The sequence below is a fragment of the Protopterus annectens genome, chromosome 8.part0 (genome assembly GCF_019279795.1).
Source record: "Protopterus annectens isolate FY-2018-M chromosome 8.part0, PAN1.0, whole genome shotgun sequence".
NCBI classification, from domain to species: domain Eukaryota; kingdom Metazoa; phylum Chordata; order Ceratodontiformes; family Protopteridae; genus Protopterus; species Protopterus annectens.
The window spans coordinates 814,080,244-814,098,969 of NC_056741.1; the positions used below are offsets into that span (position 1 = coordinate 814,080,244).

The 18,726-nt window shown below is 42.6% G+C and overlaps 1 protein-coding gene across 1 annotated transcript in view; it reads left to right on the forward strand.

Annotated features, from left to right (window-relative positions):
- The window catches only part of USP11 (ubiquitin specific peptidase 11), a 3,313,221-nt gene that overhangs the window by 2,430,448 nt on the left and 864,047 nt on the right, over nucleotides 1-18,726 (forward strand). Inside the window, exon 18 of the mRNA XM_044080280.1 lies at nucleotides 17,023-17,361. Within this exon, the coding sequence (XP_043936215.1) occupies nucleotides 17,023-17,361 (339 nt within the window). The remainder of the gene's footprint in view (nucleotides 1-17,022; nucleotides 17,362-18,726) is intronic.

Here is an 18,726-nt window from a genome sequence, read left to right on the forward strand (position 1 = left end):
GTGGGAGACAAATTCCTCACAAGAACATGCACGAAAAGTGCATGTTTTGCTTGGGTGAGGTCCACGACCATACGTCCTGCTCCATCTGCAAATCTTTCGTCCCAAAAACTCTTGGCAGCCACCTGGCCGTGTTAAAACTGTACTTGGAAAATCAGAGACTACGACATCTGGCGCTCGGTATGTAAGGTGGAGTAGGCCCGTCCGCCAAGCTGCCGAGGAAGAAGGCCAATAAAATCGGGCTGGAAATCCCACTCAGCGCCTCAGGCATCCGAGCAGATTCTCGAGGCTTATGAAAGCCCGGGATCTTCTCAGACTTCCATTTTCAAACCAGGCACTGGAACCTCCATGGAAGCTTGGATGGCGGAAACTTCACGTACTTTTGCTGAGGCTATTCAACCATCAGATCCTGATGGCGGAGGAGAATCACAATTCATTCAGTCGGAGGGGTCTGTTCCTTCACTTCCACCCAAACAGATGTCAGCTCCAATTCTCTCTCCACCGGCTACCCCTTTAAACAAAAAGTGAAGCATCCTGAGCCTCAGCCGGTTCCTGGATGGCAAGTATTTTTACAAAGTCTCATTCAACAGCTACTGGCTCAGGGCACCATAGAACAGTTACCCTCCCCACAAAGAAACATAGGCTTCTACTCCAGAATGTTTCTGGTACCAAGGAAAGATGCCCCACGGAGGCAAATTCTAGACTTATCTTTCCTAAATCTCTTTCTCAAGGTACCCAGCTTCAAAATGATTACTCTACCCCTGCTCTTACCACTCATACCAACTCAGGCTTTCATGGTAACCCAGGATTTGAAGGATGCCTACCTGCATATTCCTATACATCCAGGTTACAGGAAATTCCTCTGCTTTGTAACAGGTGGTTGCCATTTCCAATTCTCTGCCTTGCCCTTTGGACTCTCCACTGCTCCTCAAGTGTTCACAAAGCATCTGTCTCCCTTCATTGCTCACTGCAGGACACACGGTATTCAGATATACCCATATCTAGACAACTAGCTTATACTCCATCAAGACCACCAAGTCCTTCTACTCCACTTAAAATGGATCATTTCCACCCTAACTCAATTAGGGTTTCCCATAAACCATGAAAAGTCTCACCTGACTCCCTCTCAAGACCTGGTTTTCTTGGGATGCATTATCAGAACAGACAGATTGAATGTCTTAATTCCAGACCAACGAATCTTAGACCTTTGTCTATACTTCAGAATACTCCAAACCCACTCCTCCTTGCCAGCTCGGGAATTCCTAAGTCTGTTAGGCCACATGGCATCACTTATACCCATGCTGCCTTTGTCAAGACTCCACATGCAAATAATACAGTGGATCCTAAAAAAACGTATGGAGCCAACACTGCCAGCCCCTGGACTCACCCCTTCCCCTACTTCAGTGTCTGAAGTGGGAGCTCCAGTGGTGGGTATCAGCACTTCAACTCAACCAAGGAACCCCTCTACAGGTTCCAGCCCATTAAAACAGGTCTCCACAGATGCATCAGACTTTGGGTGGGGTGCAGTGCTACTTGTTTGTCTTTCGGCTTTTTCCCGGTAAGGGGTCACCACAGCGGAACTCCGGTTCGCTAATAATTGGCAGTAGATTTTTACGAAATGCCAAGGTGCCAGCTCGACGCCCAACCTTCAACGAAGACATGCCCATTTACGCACACATGTCTTTCGAATGCTACCCAACCGCGGGGAGGACATGCAGACTCCACACAGAAGGCACTCCCAAGCCACGCTGAGAATCGAACGGGAGAACCTCTTGCTGTGAGGTAACAATGCTACCACCATACCAACGCGGCATGGTGGGGTGCAGTGCTACTAATAAACTAAAATCAATTCTCTGTACGAGGCAGATGGTCCAACCTAAGACAGAAGGACCATATCAACATGAAGGAAACGAGGGCACTACTGTTAGCCCTACTAACATTCAAATCAGCTGTTCAGCCAGGAACCCTGAAAATGATCACAGACAATATGACTGTCCTGTGGTACATAAACAGGGGGGAACAAAGTCCTACCCTCTGTGCAGCCTGGCCATCCAGATATGGTACCTAGCATTATCACTGCAGATTCATCTGGTAGCAGTATATATTCCCTCAACAGAGAATGTTATGGCAGACGCACTCAGCAGAACCTCCGCTCCCTCTCATGAATGGATGCTTCACAGAGAGGTATTCCTGGACCTTATTCACAGGTGGGATATTCCACTAAGCAGATCTCTTTGCCTCCCCCCACAACAGACAGATGCCCAGATTCTGCACAAGGGACCCAGATCCACAAGCTTGGAAAGTGGACACCTTCTCCTTCCCTTGGGAGGTAATGTACCTCTATGCCTTCCCTCCTTTCACACTGATTCAGAAAGTTCTCCTACAAATATAGAGGGACAAGCCCAAAATCCTGTTGGTGACCCCCTTTTTTCTCAAGACAGCATTAGTTTCTCCTTCTCCACCTACTAGCCAAGGGCAATCATCATAGGTTAACCACCAAATAGACCTGCTCACACACGACAGAGGATCCCTACTACACCCCCAGGTGAACAATCTGAAACTGACCTTATGGGTGATAGGGTTCTAATCCCCTACAGACACCTATATTCAGAGGATGTACTCAATGTTCGGCAGGAGGCCAGAAAACCTAGTACCAGGAGAAATTATGTATCTAAATGGAACAGATTCTCCAAGTGGTGTCAATGGGAAAACAAGGACCCTCTGACTGCCATTTGTGTGAGCTACTTCACTCAGGACCTTAATTTACTCTTCAGTCAAGGTCCATTTATCTGCCATCTCTGCTTGTCTGCCCATATCACTCCCTCTGGGTTCCGGATTGGAAGTCAAGCTTTCTCTGAAAGGGGTACTCCATATCAGACTGCCCAGAAAGCCTATACCTTCTCCTTGGGACCTGAATTTTGTATTAGAAAAACTTAGATTGCCACCTTTTAAACCAGCTCATTCAGTATCCCTAAAACTATGCACCCTGAAAACAGTTTTACTAGTGTCCCTCGCTTCCACCAGGAGGGTTTCAGAGATTCAAGCCCTTATGACTACCTCTCCTTATCTTATTTTTCACAAGGACAGAGTTGCCCTCAGCACGAACCCTTCCTTCATGCCTAAGGTGGTTAATGAACTCTCATTAAACCAGACCATTAAGCTACCCGTTTTCTGCCTTCATCCACAAAATTCCTGAGAGAGGACTCTCCATTCTCTGGATGTCCACAGGCAACTGAGGTACTACTTAGACGAAACCAAATCTGTCAGAAAATCTGACCAACTAGGCATCTCCTTCCATCCGAGAGCTCTAGGGAAGGCAGTCTACTAGCAGACCATTTCTTCTTGGATATCAAAATTCATTGGCTTGTACTATTCCTATCATGGAAAATCCTTGCACGGTCACGTCAAACCTCACTCTACCAGGGCTGCAGCCTCCTCAGCTGCCTTTTTCAAAGGAATTTACTACACTTCCATTTTAGCAGTGGCCACCTGGACTTCGGTTCACACCTTTACCAAACATTACAAACTGGACCTAGCCTCGAGCAAGAGCGGCGTTTGCCAGGTCAATTCTCCAAGGCCACATTGACCAGGGACCCCAATCCTACAACCAGGCTCAGACCTAAAGCACTGGTACTCTTCTTCAGCTTTCTTGCAACATTGTGCTTGGAAGACTGTTCTTTTGGTTCTCATTTCAGCTAAGAGAGTGTTTGAACTTCATACTCTTATGGCTGTGATACTCCTGCTCTGGGCCAGTGATCCAAGGAGTCTCAATCCTCATGATGGACAGTGGTGAGCGATGTTAACTTGGAACAAAAATAGACAGTATTTCCAGATGCAGCTCTGCACTAAGCACATTTTCCCTTAAGAGCATACAGTGGAGGGGAGAGACAGTTCGGGTTTCCTTCTCTCTCTCTATTTCCCAGTAAGACTCCTCCTCTGGCACAGCCATAGAGTTGAGTCCTCAGCCATGTCCTCCACCACTTTTTCTAGGAAACCAGTGTTTTGTGTCCCTCCTCCAAATGCACATGCGTGCACAGACAGACACAAAATCTCTCTCAGATTTGATTTTCACACACACACACACACACACACACACACACACACACACACACACACACACACACACACACCTGGCAGAGGCTGGCACAGATTTACCAGCTATGCCCCCTTCTGCCCAGACTATAAGGTAGGTACTGCCACCAGAACACTCAGAAGTCAGCTACTCTAAGCTCTAGCAAGGATACCCAATTATACTTGGTAGAATTAATACTAATGTAAATGGCAGTATTTGACCGATGCAGCAAGGCTTTCAGGAGCAACCAAAATGTCACCAAATAAATACAAGTACACTCAAAAGTTAAATTATGTTTTACAAGACCAGCCACAATGAAAAGTTTAAATATATTTAAGAATAATAAATAAAAAAAACATAAAAATACTAAATATCTATTTATGATGAACACCAGAGTTTCAGTCACAGGAAATGTTAAAAATAACGCAGATAAATTGATTCACACAGAGAGGGCAGCCACGGTGATGCAGCGGTTAGCGTTGCCGCCTCACAGCAAGAGGTTCTCTGGTTCAATCCTTGGCTGGGGTGCCTTCTTTGCGGAGTCTGCATGTCCTCCCTATGGTCGCGTGGGTTTCCTCCGGGTGCTCCGGTTTCCTTCCACATCCCAAAGACATGCTGTAGGTGGATTGGACACACTAAATTGGCCCTAGGCGTGAGTGTGCATGTGTGTGTGCTTTCTGTGGAAGGTTGGACGCCGGCCTGGCAACTCGACACTGTAAAACTCCACTGCGAATCATAAGTGGACAGTGATCCGCTGTAGCGACCCCTAACTGGGAAAAGCCAAAAGAAGAAGAAATAGATTCACACAGATACAGAAAAACAATACTTAAATAGTCTCATTATATTTTCCTGACAGATCTAAAGAATTTACTATTCCTTGGTTGCTTACTAAAGCAAAGCAAAATGAAGTGGGTGAGAGGTCATCCTTCTTGGTCAGGTTTCAGAAACAGACTGCACCGAGGCTTCTTTCTCATCTATTATTAAAACATCATTTCAGAGCTGGATTACAGAATGAAATCACATACATCTGGTCATCTGAGTCTGGATCTCACACTAGCCCTTCACTAGAAACTGAACCAGAATCTAGCACATGTGTTACCATATGCACACACAGAGCTTTGTAAGATGTGCTATAGCATCTGGAGGTTATAAAACCATTTTTTTAACTTTCACCCTTCCAGGATATCAATACGTTCATTACTAAGGACAATACAATAGGAATCCTAGTCCTGTTTTTCACAAACATTCCATCTCTGGCTTCAATCTTAGAACTGTAAGGTAAATCTTTATGGCCTAAACCAGGTAATTTAATTTCAGGCTATTTTTCAAAGTTAGCTAAACTGAGATTTACATTTTCTCTTCCAGTATCCTCTGTTACAATATATTAATTTCAACAGTAACAGTACAGTCTGTGACATACGGGTGTGTTTCTTTTTTATCTAGCATGACCCAGTGTTGGTAGATTTTTAACACAAGCAGCTTTACAAATACATTTTCAACACAACCTATATATATATCAGTACATATCAGTTTCATATACAAATGATATATAATTCTTTACAAAACTCCAGCTAGCTATGCTGGCATATGTTACACATCACTGTCTTACTTCTCCTGACATAGCTGGCAATGCATCACATCATCACAGTGGCTATTCCTCCTTTTTTGGTTTTGCACAGAGACCACATGTCTCTTCATATTAATCCTTCTTTATGCCGAAGGTGATCAGTGAGTTGTCCCTTAATCCGTCTACTCATCTTCCTTTTTTTTCCTTCTCCACAGTCCGCCAGTGAGAAGGTTCTTCACACCTTGGATTTGCATAGACAGCTAGAATATTATTTGGATAAAACTAAATATGTCCTTCCGTTTCACTGTTGCAGTATTCATTACAGTAGGGATCCCTTGCCAAGGATGTCCTGATGTCCATCCAGTGTACCAGATCCTTTAGGTTGCTTTAAGACACGCTGTACGTCACACACATGCTTCTCGTGTAACGTAGGGCATAAAGGTGACGTCAGGGTGTACCATCCTCAGAACATCTTTGCCACCAATTCAAACACCATGTCTTGATCATTGGTCTTGAATACCTGTTCCATTGCTGGTTCACCTAGCCGTTGCAGATAAGTGCCCCATCGGGGTCCCTTTTTAAAAGTCCAAATCAAAGCTGGCTCAGGAGGATCCACGGTAAAACTACAATTTATTGAACTTTAATAAACACAAAAAGAAGATTAGTGCATTCGTTCACTTCTTGTGCACTTCATTAGATAATCTTATACATGTTTCCCCTGAAGCAACCCGATGGTCACTTCACACACACCCCTTCTTTAAAACAGCACATTGCTTTTATCAATTATTCACCATACAAAAATATCTAAAATATAAATAGATCATATAAAATACATAACCCCAATATAGGAACACGCAACTCATGTCTAATAACTAATATATTTTCTGTTTATTAAAGTTCAATAAATTGTAGTTTTACCATGGACCCGCCTGAGCCAGCTTTTGTTTGGACTTCTTTTTTTTTCTTTCTTTTATTGTTGCTTGTGTGGTTTCATGTCATCCAAGAAGGGTAAAAGCCAGTGTGGGAGATAGATTCCATGAATAGTGTCTGTTTTGCCTTGGCTCCTGGCATGACCATCTATCCTGTTCCATCTGTCAGGCCTTTTTACCTAAAACCCTTCATAGCAGACTCTCTTCTTTGGTGCTTTATCTTGAAAACCAGCATGTTAAGCTTCTTGAGAAGGACACAATGGAGGGAACTTCCAGTTCCAAGGGACAGCAGTCAGTGAAAAAGGCCAAGAAGCCTAGGCTGGAATCTTCTGCTGTTCAGCCTCCGGCAGATGTCTTTTTTGAGGTGAGTGAATGCTCAGAGGTTCACCCAGCTTTATTGCTGGATTCCTGTGCTGCGATCTGGTAGGAGGCTGGCTGGGATCTGACTGCAAGCACATCTAAGGAGGCAATGCAGCCGTCCACTTCGGACATTCAGAGGGAACCACAGCTGATTATCTCCGAGGAGTGTAGGGGTGTTAATCAAATTTTAGTCAGAGAAGAATATCCCTACTACCATCATTGAGTGCCGTCCCGAGTCAGAACCTGCCAAATTTTATAAGGCGGGTGTCCCACTGAAGAAAAACCAAAAGACTAAACTTATTACTCCTGCTCCTAAGGAGCCACAAAGTGAATGGCAGTCCTGCACTCAGGGCTTGTTTAGTGCTTTGATGGCACTGAAACCTCCTCAGGGAGTTTCTGTTCCAGCCCCAGCTGGTCCTATACTTCCCTAAAAAGACCCAGGGAACAAGATTCCTCTGAGGAGGAGCCAGATTCAGATGAGGAATCCCTTGCTTACTGTTCTCAGATTCCCTTTCTTTGGACTGTGGATCAGAGGAAGAAGAATTTTATTTTGGGGATCCAATCTCCAGGATGATGGAGTTCTTCAAATGGGACTGTGCTCAGGTTTCTGAGGTACATAAAAGGTATTATGAGTTGCTGCAGATGGACTCTCCTAAACTTTTTCCTTTTCCTCCTGTTTTGGCTGCCTTGTTGGATGAATTTTCCAGTGCTTCTAAGGCTCCAGACTCTCAGGCCCTTGCTCCCAAGAAACCTGATAGATTCTATAAGGTGCCTGAGGACTGTTGTGTTCTTTTGCTGACCCCTCGGTGGTGTCTGTAGCTTCTGACAAGCCCTCTCTGTTGTTTCCTTCTCCCAAGTTTACTGCACCTGTGATAAAGATAACAAGACCATGGAAAGGCTAGGCAAGAAGGTTTTGTACCTCTGCTATCTTGGCTTTTAGGGCTGTTAATTATCAGACCCATACGTCCAGGTATTTGTTGGTCTCCTATCCCAGGCCTGTCAAGTTATTTCTGATTTTCCAGACACTGAGGATAAAACTTCTGCCCTTTCTATGTTAGGGACTTCCTCCCAGGTGGCTCATCATTCCATCAAGTGTAGTTTTGATGCAGCAGATGCTACTTGCAGGGCTGTTGCTTTTGGGTCAGTGATAAGGAGTTATTCTTAGCTTCAGCTCCAACCTTTGCCTGATGATGTAAAGGGTAAGTTGCTGGATGTCCCTCTAGATAATAAACACTTGTTTGGCGAAGCAGCTGCTGCTGTGTTAAAGCCCCTTCAGGATAAGGGCAGGGGTTTACAAGAACTTAAACATATTTGTTTCTCTTGTGCCTAAATGTATTTATTATTTTATTTATATTACATTTGTTGACTGGGTTTGTCCCAGTGGAGGCCCGGGGAGAAAAGCTCTACAAAATTACAATAAAATTGTCCAAGAACGTAATATTATAAACACAGCATTAACATTTTCAAAGACATAAAAGTTAAGTACAGAATTTATTTAAATTGATCTTTAACTTAAGGTATGTGCAGAAACAGTATGCAGAGTTTATAAGTACAGCCAATGTAGATGCAATTAGTGAGGATTATACATGTATATAAACAGAAATATTTTTAAGATTGAGCAACGAGTTATTACCTAGTTAAGATGTCTATAATATATAAGTAGAGATATTTTTAAGATTGAGCAATGGGTTAATAGCTAGATAAGATGAACAGAGAGAGCTGGCACAATACAGAAATAAAACAAAGGGGGCAGACAGTAAGCTGTGTAAGAGAGTAGACAGTTTATGGTGGGTGAGTACAGCGGCATGTCTAGTAGCCTTTTAGGTAGTCTTTGGCATATTTAAATTCATTATGTTTGTGTCTTCTAATTTCCAATGGGAGCTTGTTCCAAGAAATGGTAGGGTAGTAGTGATAGAGGTTTTGACCAGTTTTGCTCTTAGGTTTATAGATTTGTAGTAAGTCTTGGTCTGAGCTATGAAGAGTCCTAAGAGTATAGGAGATTAGAGGAGACAAATTGGGACTGAAAGATGGTTGGTACAAGACAGAGTGTATAAGCTGAAGCTGAGAGAGGAGTAAATGGTGTGGGGACTTCTAGCCAGTTTGTGTTTTAACGAGAGGCAGTGATGTGATCTATAGCTTTGATTCACAGCAAATCTGGCCACTTTGTTATAGGTAACTTCAAGCTAGTTAGGAGAGAGGTTTGTGAGGATTTGAGAGCTGTATAATAGGCTTGGTAGGAGATAGGCATGAGAGAGGGAGGGAGACTTCAGCTTTGTTAGATAGGAACTTTTTATTTCTGTATAAGAGGCCAAGTTCTTGATGGGTTTTCTTAATACAAGTGTGTTAACATGCAAGTTAAACTTCATTTGGTCATCTGTAATGACCCCTAGAAGTTTTGTGTTGGGTTCAGCTATGATTGGAGTTTTATTTAGAGAATAGATAACAAAAGTGGATTTAAGGTGGTTTAGGTTTTTGGGAAGAAAAAGTAAAAGTTTTTTCTTTTTAGGATTCAGAATTAGCTGGTTGTTAGAGAGCCAGGTTTCAGTAGAGTTGAAGGATTTCTGAATAATAGAATTTAAGTCAGGGAGGGTATCTGCAGTTGTGATGACTATAGAGTCATCAGCATATTGGACAAGGGATGACTGAGGGCAGGAGGTATAGAGTAGCTTTGTAAATATATTGAAGAGTAGTGGACCAAGAATAGATCCTTTGGGAACTGTTTTGCTAGGGAGAGGAGGGGAGAGAATAGAGAGCCACTTTACTGATTGTAATCGATCTGTGAGATAGCTAGTAAACCAGGCAATGGTAGAGAAGTTAAGGTTAGTGAGTTTGTCCAGAAGAAAGGAGTGAGTGACTGTTTCGAATGCTTTAGAGAGATCTAGGTATAAGCATGATACAAGTTTGTCTCTGGCAAGAGAAACAGTGTTGATAAAGTATAGGAGAGCAGTAGTGGTGCTATGTTTTGTATGAAAGCCATGTTGTGTGGGAGTGAGCAGATTTTCTTGAGGTAAGTGTTCCATGACTTGCTTATGCACACATTTTCCACTATTTTTGAGAGATGACAGGGTGGCAGTGGGTCTGAAATTAGATATTTCTATGGAGTTACCACCTTTGTGTATAGGTAGAGTATAGAATTCTTTCCAGATAGAGGGAACTTTTGATTCTGAGATGGAATGTTTTTTCAGTATGGAGACTGGTGCTATCTGAAGAAAGTAGGAAGGTATTTATCAGCAGATCTAGAACAGGGTTTTAGTTTGCAAAGTAGTGATTTGATGTAGCTAGTAGGAATTGATTTAAGGGAAAATGTTAGAATTCTGTCTAGAGGAGGGTTCAGGTGGATTTGTAGTGTTAGAATTAGGGGGAACAGTACTTCTCAACTTACTAATGGATTCAGTGAAGTAGGAATTGAAGATAGAAGCACTTTCTAGGGTTGTATTTGTTGGGCAGAGATTAGGAGATGAGGGGCTGCCAGGATGTAGTATTTGATTTATTGAGTGCCAGAAATTCTTGGGATTTGACCTATGTGAAGTAGGTGGGTTAGTATAGAAATCTTTTTTGTCTTTTGTTGGTATGTTTTTAGTAAGGCTTCTATGTTCTTGAAACTACCCCGATAAGCCAGCCTTTATTTGCAGGCAATCTCGTGCTCCTTCTAAGGGTAAAAAGGGTGGCAAGTGGACTCCTGCTTCTAAGGCTATTCATAATTCTGAGACTCAGAAGTCTCATTTTCCAGATAAACCATGTGCTGTCTGACTATCCTATTTTTCCTAGCTACTTTCTTCTTTCTCTTCATCTCTCTCTATCTTCCCAAACTCTTTCCTCTTTTCTCTTCACCTCTGTCTCTTCCTTTTTGGCTGTAGATTACTCAGGATTCTTGGGTCCTGTCAATTTTTCGCCAGGGGTCTTTTGTGCTTTGAAAATCCCTTCCCCCTTTTATGGGTGTTCCTCAGCCCCCTCAGGAAATACTCTCCTTTCCAGAGGTGCTTTGGGACCTTTTGACTCTGGGTACTAATTCAGGAGGTGCCTGTGTCCCAAAGGAGGAGGTTGGTCTTTACTCCAGGATGTTTCTAGTACCCAGAAAAGAGGGTAATTGGAGACCAATTCTAGACCTCTCTCATCTCAACACTTTGCCCTCCTTTTGAATGTTGTCCTTTCTGACTTTGTTCCCTCTTTTTGTTTCCTCAGGCTTGTATGGTGTCGCTGGATCTCTGGGATACTTAGCTCCATATCCCGATCCATCCTCTTTTCAGGAAGTTTTTACATTTCTTTGTTGCTTCCTGCATTTTCAGTTCTCTGCTTTGCCCTTTGGCCTTTCTACTACCCTGAGGGTATTCAAATGACTTGCTCCCATGATTGCTTTTTGCAGACTTCAGGGGGTCTAAGTCTGTCCTTACTTGGATGACTTCCTGTTTCAGGCATCCTGTCCAGAGATCCTGTTGCAAAGTCTTCATTTTCCCATTTCACTTCTGCAAAGCCTGGGGTTCACAGTAAACTTCAAAATGTCTTTTCTGCCTACTTCTCAAGATCATGTTTTTCTGGGGTGTAGGATTCAGGCAGTGCCTATGCTGGCATCCCTGCCTTCTCTCAAGGCCTTAACACTTATTTCTTTCTTTCAAACTCTTCTTCCTCTGCCCTCTTTGACAGCCAGGGAGTTTCTGAGAGCTCTGGGATTCATGGCATCCACGATTCCTATTCTCCCTCTGGCCAAGCTTCACATGAGAAAGTTTCAGTGGTTTCCTCTTCTGTCTCTCAAGAAGTGGTGGATTCAACAGTTGTCTCTAAATCCAGGGCTCCCTTTTCATCCCCTTCTTCCCTCTCAGGAGCTGTTCAGTGATGCTTCAGACGTCTGATGGAGAGCAGCATTTGGCTCCTTAAAGGTACAGGGGGTGTGGTCGCCTTGTCAACAGAAAGAGCACATCAGTGTCAGAGATGCAAGCAATTGTGCTGGTTGTTGAGGTTTTTCATTCTCTCTCCTCCCCGGGACCTCTCAAGGTATTTACAGACAGTACCACATTGATGTGGTATGTAAACAAAAGGGGGGGGGCAAGATATTATCCTCTGTGCTGGTTGGCAGTCCTGGTGTGGGAACTTGCTATTCACTATCAAGTGACTCTTCAGGCTGTTCACGTTCCCTCAGGACAAAATATTGTGGCAGACACACTTAGGAGGTCCTTAACTCAATCCCACAAATGGATGCGTCATGGGGAGATGTTTCTGAACATGATCCACCAGTGGGGTACTCCTCAAATAGATCTTATTGCTTCCCCTCTGAAGAGACAACTTCCTCTATTTTTGTACCAGAGTCCCAGGTTCTCTGGTTTGCAAGGTGGACACACTGTTTTTTCTTCGAAGGGAATGCTTCTTTATGCTTTCCCTCCCCTTCATTCCAAAAGTCCTGTTCAAAATTGAACATGATGCTCCCAAAATCTGGTTGGTGACTCCCTTTTGGCCAAGACAGCATTGATTCTCTTCTGCATTTAGCCAAGGGCAATCATCACAAGTTACCTCACAGCGTGGACCTACTCGCACAAAACAAGGGATCTCTCATCCATCCCCACTTATCCACTCTTCATCCGACACTGTGGGTGATAGAATTTTGATTCCACATAGACACCTTTTTTTCTGAGGACATGCTTAGGGTCCTGCAAGAGGCCAGGAAACCCAATACTAGGAAATTCTATTTATTCAAATGGAAGAGGTTTTCTGTTTGGTGTCTTTCTCGTAATCTGGATCCACTTTCTGTGGATGTTCCTTTGGTTCTCTCTCTATGTGAATTGTTGTGTGCTGGGTTGGCTTACTCTTCTGTTAAGGCCCCCACTTATCAGCTATCTCTGCTTGTCTGCCTTTAACTTCGCCTTTAGGCTCTAGATTTTAGGCTAACCAATTCCTTAAAGGGGTCTTTCATATTAGGCCTCCCAGGAAGCCTGTTCCTCCTCCCTGGGATCTTAATTTTGTTTTGGAAAAATTAACTAAGGCTCTTTTTTAGCCTGCAGCTTCCCTGCAGCATTGCTGTTGAAAGACCGTACTTTGTTAGCCTTTACTTCTGCCAAATGGGTGTCTGAGCTTCAAGCCCTTTTAGCTTATCCTCCTTTTTTGGTGTTTTATAAGGTCAGTGTGTCTTTGCGTGCTAATCAATCTTTTATGCCCAAGGTGGTGAATTGAGTTGTCCTTGAATCAGTCTATTCATTTGCCCACTTTTTTTCCCTTCTCCGCAATCTGCCAGTGAGGAGATGCTGCACACAGATGTGCATAGACAACTCAGATATTATTTGGATGAGGCTAAGACTATTAATAAATCAGAGCAGCTTTTCATTTCCTTTCATCCAAGGTCCTTAGGCATACCTCTCAAGTGTACCTCATTACGAGGGACATACCTCATTTGGGGTCTTAAAAATTTCATGTTTCTCGAAGTTCCTCAAAGTTCCATATTGAAAGAGTCTGTCACACATTCAGTGTTAGGAATTTTTTTAAGTGAAATCCATGGTAAATAGAAATTAATCATATTAATTCATTAAGTGATCTTTATAAATAAAACCAGCATATTTTAACCATCCTATGATCTTCCTAGTTGAAGTTGTTAGTAAGCCATTAGTATGTGTTCTACATTTTGCCCATTTGTTCCACATTATGAAGGCAAGTGTTCCTCATTTTGGAGATGGAAGGTTGAGAGCTATGGGATTAGCTGTGTCCAAGAAGACTATTTCTTCTTGGATTTCTAAAGCCATCTCTTTTTGTTATCCCTTTCATGGTAAGAGCCTTCCTCCTATTATGGCTCATTCTACTAGAGCTGTGGCCACTTCTGCTGCTTTTTCAAGGATTTAAATACTAACTGCATTCTTGAGGCAGCTACCTGGACTTCTGTACACACCTTTACAAGTGGGATGGGATTTCCAGAGCTAGAGCTGCTGTTCTCAGGATCATCCTTCATGGTTTCCTGAAGAGCTCTGCATTTCCTTCCTCCTCCCTGAACTTTGGCACTGTCCCTATTGTAATGAATACTGCAACTATAAAATGGAAGGACGTAGTACAGTTGTGTAAACTCTTACTATACTGGTAGATGTCCTTCTCTTCATTGTTCCAGTATTCACTCCCTGCCTCCACCTCTGGTCCATTTCTGTTCTAGATGTACTGGTTACCTGTTTATTCCTTGGACTGGTGTTCCTGCTGGGACTCCCAGTTCTGAGAATGGTACTTCCGGACGTCACCTTTATATTTTACATTACACAAGGAGGATATGTTTGACATACGGCATACCTTAAAGCAACCTAAAAGCTTGCATATACTGGCTGGGTGTTGGGTCACCCTTGGCAGGGAATACCTATTGTAATGATTACTGCAGCAGTGAAGAGAAAGACATCTACTGTTATGGTAAGATTTTACACAACTGTATTTTATTTGCAAATCTGAGCAGCTTTTTGTTTTCTTTCATCCCAGGACTTTGGGTTTGTCTGTTATAAGCTAACTGTATCATCCTGGATTTCTGAGGTGATTTCTTATTTATTCTCTTCATGGCAAATGTCTTGCCTCATCTGTAAAAGCGCATTCTTCTAGGGCAGTTGCCTCCTTTAGTGCCATTTTCATGGGTCTGGATAGTAATTCATCCTTGAGGCTGCTACTTGGTCTGTATGCATTCAATAAGCATTACAAGTTGGATATTATTTCCAGGGCCGGGGAAGGTTTGCCACGGCGATCCTCCATGGGTTTGTAGAGGCCTCTTCTGTTCCTTCCTCCTCCTAGGCTTCCTCTTAAGCTCTTGTATGCTTCCTTAAGTAAAGAATACTGCAACAGTGATTTTGAAGAACATAGTACAGTTGTGAAAATCTTACCATAACAGTAGATGTCCTTCTCTCCACTGCTGCAGTATTCTGTCTGTCCGTCCCTCCTACTTCCTCTGTCTCTTGCCCTATATTTTTTTTTTGTTTTTGCCCTCTTGGCCGTGGGGTTCTTTCTCCCATTTTTTTCCTTCTGGATCCACATGTTGTCCTCATCCCTGAGGGTATTCTGTTCCTCCTGGGGCTTTTTCATTTCTTACTGTGTGCATCCATATGTCACCTTTATTACCTATGACTTGCACAGGGAGCATATGTGTAACATATGGCTCCTACAAGAACTAAAGGCTTTGATATACAGACTGAAAGTTGGGCTATCCTTGGCAGGGGATCCCTTAGGTAAAGAGTACTAAAACAATGAAGAGAAGAGCATCTACTGTTATGATAAGATTTTACACAACTCTGCTGTCTTCTTGTGCATTTAAGAAAAAGGAACAACCTGTATCATTACAGACAATTTCCAAATGGCTGTCTAAGGCGATTACCATGTTTATACGCACTACAACAGCAATGACTTTTTTCCAGGCAGGTTCAAGGTCCATTCTACCAGGGCCTTCGGTTTATCTATGGCTTTTTGTAAAACATTGGATTTTAGAAGTATGCTAGAAGCTGCAGTATGGTCCTCTAAATATTTTATTTATTTATTTATTGCATTTGTTAACCGGGAAAGTCCACTGGGTCTGACAAAGAGCCCATTTTCAGTGGAGGCCCGGGGAGAAAAGCTCCACATGGTTACATAGAAGTATACATAAAATTTACATCAGTATTTAGCATTGACATAAGTACGTAGAACATTGAATGTTGATATTGTTTGTACATTTTGACAGGTAAAAGTAATACAACAAGGTATCAGGTTTACATTCAGGATTAGTAAAGTGGTAGTCATAGTAGTACATCATGGCATGAAGATTACATTCATACACCATTCATGAATCTATTAAGTACATGCTTATTTAGGTTACAGGAGAGAGGGAGATCAAGTTAATGATCCAGAGATGGAAGTAGTACTGGTAGGTGGTGTGCAGGAGCATAGCCAGTCAGAAGTGAGGTGTATTTTGAGTGACCTTTTGAAAGCTGCAGTAGTGCTGATAGTTCTGATACTGGTGGGAAGATTATTCCATAGCTTGGACACAGTATGGGAGTACAGCATCTTGCCAGCTGATGGTCTGGTAACAGATACAAAGCACTATACATTTGATTCCTTCTCTAGGTCTAGATCAGGCTTTGCAATGACCATTCTGCAGCGGTTCCAGACTCCTCCTTTTCCACTTCCCAGATGTAGTAAGCTAGTGTAATCTTCCCATGTAGCTCAGACTACTACAGCTATGATCAATATGAGGAACATAGTACAGTTGTGTAAGTAAACCTACCATAGCAGTAGATGTTAGAATTATCACTGCTGCAGTAGTCACTCCTTCGCTCTACTCTCTTTATTTTTTGGTGTGTTGTTTATGCCAGGGTGTGGTTGTTTCATTTTTGTTCTTCCTTGCATTTCCCTTTCAGGGCTCAGCCTCCTTCTCTCTCTGTTGGCAGGAAAGGTATGAAGGACTTGGCAACCAAACTTGTCTTTAACAGCCTGAACTGCTTGACAGTTTGGGGGTGTGGAAGGTGCCATGAAACTTTGGAAGCTGTCTGGCTGTTATATCCTTTGCGAGATATAACCCATATAGCTATGGCTACTGCAGCAGTGATTATTGGAACATCTACTTTTACGGTAAGTTTACTTATACAACTGTACTTTATAGGCTGTCCTTGACAAGAATTGGGAGTTGTGGTGACTATTTATATTTCTGTAGCCTAAATGATATATGCTTTAAACAGTCGACGTGTGCATTGTGTAACAGATGTGAAAACAGTATTCTGACACAGTACTGGATATAAGATTTGTGCTATTTTTCTTGTTTCCACTGTAAGTGTCAAACAGCTCTCAGCAGTTCAAACACATGATCTGACATGCTTTTCTGTTCTGAAAGAAGACAGAACCCAAATCTGAGATATGTGACTTATCTACTAAGTATGATATTATTATTAATGCAGTATACTACAATTTGGTAGTAGTCAGTAACCATCTGAGTTGTGATTTTAAATGGAAAATCAAATTTGTCAGGTGTGTTTATATGACTAGGAAAGCAGGATAATAGCATTTTTGTTTGTGTAGGAGCGAGACTTGCTGTTTCATAATCTGAGTGTATAAGAATGATGTGCTAGTAAGCAGAACTGTATACTTTTATGACAACAGTAAGCATCTTATTTTACTTTTCTGTTTTATAGGTGATGAGGAAGAGTCTGCAGCAGCCAATCAAGAACATGATGCAGGTTCAGAGGGTGAGGATAATGGGTCAGAACTCTCAAATCAAGAAATGTCTTCTGAACCACCCAATGGAGAGGCAGAGATCAACAACTGTAGTGGTGGCACAAATTCTGAGAGCCCTGAACTGGATGACTGCCCTCCTAGTCCTGTACCTCTCTCCCGCCAACCGAAAAGAAAGTGTCGGTCATCCCGGCCATGCCGCCGTAAAAGACTGCTTTTCACTTTCCAGACTGTAAATTCAAATGGCTCAACAGACAGAAATTCATGCAGCGAAGATGGAAACTCTGTCAGCTTCCACAGTAAGTCCTATGATGAAAGGTTTATTTTAAGTAGAGATAGGTGCTTAAAATCTTGACTCTTTCCTGATTGCTATAGGTAATCTACCAGTTTGCATGGTCCAACAAATCCAGACAGTCATAATCATTTTCCTTCTACCTTAGGACAGTAACACCAACATTGTATGTCCAACGTTGGACCTCAGCTGATTGGTGTAGAGGTACACAAGAGCACAAGATTCCCAGGCTATCTTGCTGACTGTGCAAACACAGGGTCTTCTCTTCCATCAGTTTGCTCGCCACTTTGTTGGCAGCTACCATTGCCTAGAGTTCATCAGATGAGTGCCTTATTGGGGAACCTTCTTTATTCCTATAGTTAAAATATTTCTTAATGTCAACTAAGAGGGGGCAGTGTGACTGTGGCAGGCAGATCCCTTATAAAGACCTCCACTTCCAGTATTTATTCTGTCTAGTGGCTGAACATGAATACAGAAATTTTAGCATTTGCCAATTTTGTTCCTAAAACCCTTCGTATTCTACTTTCTTTCTTGTATACTTAAAAAGACTCAGGTTCTGAAGCGCCTCACGCAAAACAAAATTGCGGAACTCTACCACAAGACGCTTCACTCTCACCCAAGAAGTTTTTCAAGGAAACTCGAGCTTAAAATTCTTCTGCCCATTTTGATTTGGATGCTACCATTGAGATGCTGCAGGAATCCGTGGTACATCCAATGATTTCTGAGATGCTCTCTACCGTTACCCTGTCTGGATCAGATGTGGTGTATGACTGTCACACATCTCAGACTCGTTCCAATGCAGTCAAGAAGGGGGAGCTGTGAGTGATCATTTCAGAGGGACCAGGGGGCATACATCAAATCCTTTTTAGGGAGTAGGTGCCTGGCACTTTGATCAAGGTCTGTCAGGGTTCCCACCCACTTGAGTTCTTGCAGGCTGATTTCTCCCCTAAGAAAAAGAAACCGAAAACCACCCATGTTTCTCATGTGCAGACGTCTCAAGGAAAAGATGTTGAATTTTCACAGGGCTTAACAGGCTGTAAATAAATTGATGTTACATTTTGATTGGGAGTCCAAACAGGTCACTGGCATACAAAAAATGTACTACAGCTTCCTGGAAGTAGGTCCTCCTATGCCTTCTCCTGTTCTTCCAGCTTTAGAGGCCTTCTTGGATTATTTTTCATCCACTTCTAATTCTCCAAATTGCCAGAATCCAGTTCCCAAGAAGCCTAATAAGTGCTTTAAGGTACCTTAAGGGCATAACGTTTTTGTACAAAAACCCTGTAGCAGATCCTTCTGTTTTTTCTATATCTGTTAATAAACTTTACTAAGCTTCTACCAGCAACTAATGTGTTACAGTCAGACAGATAGTAGG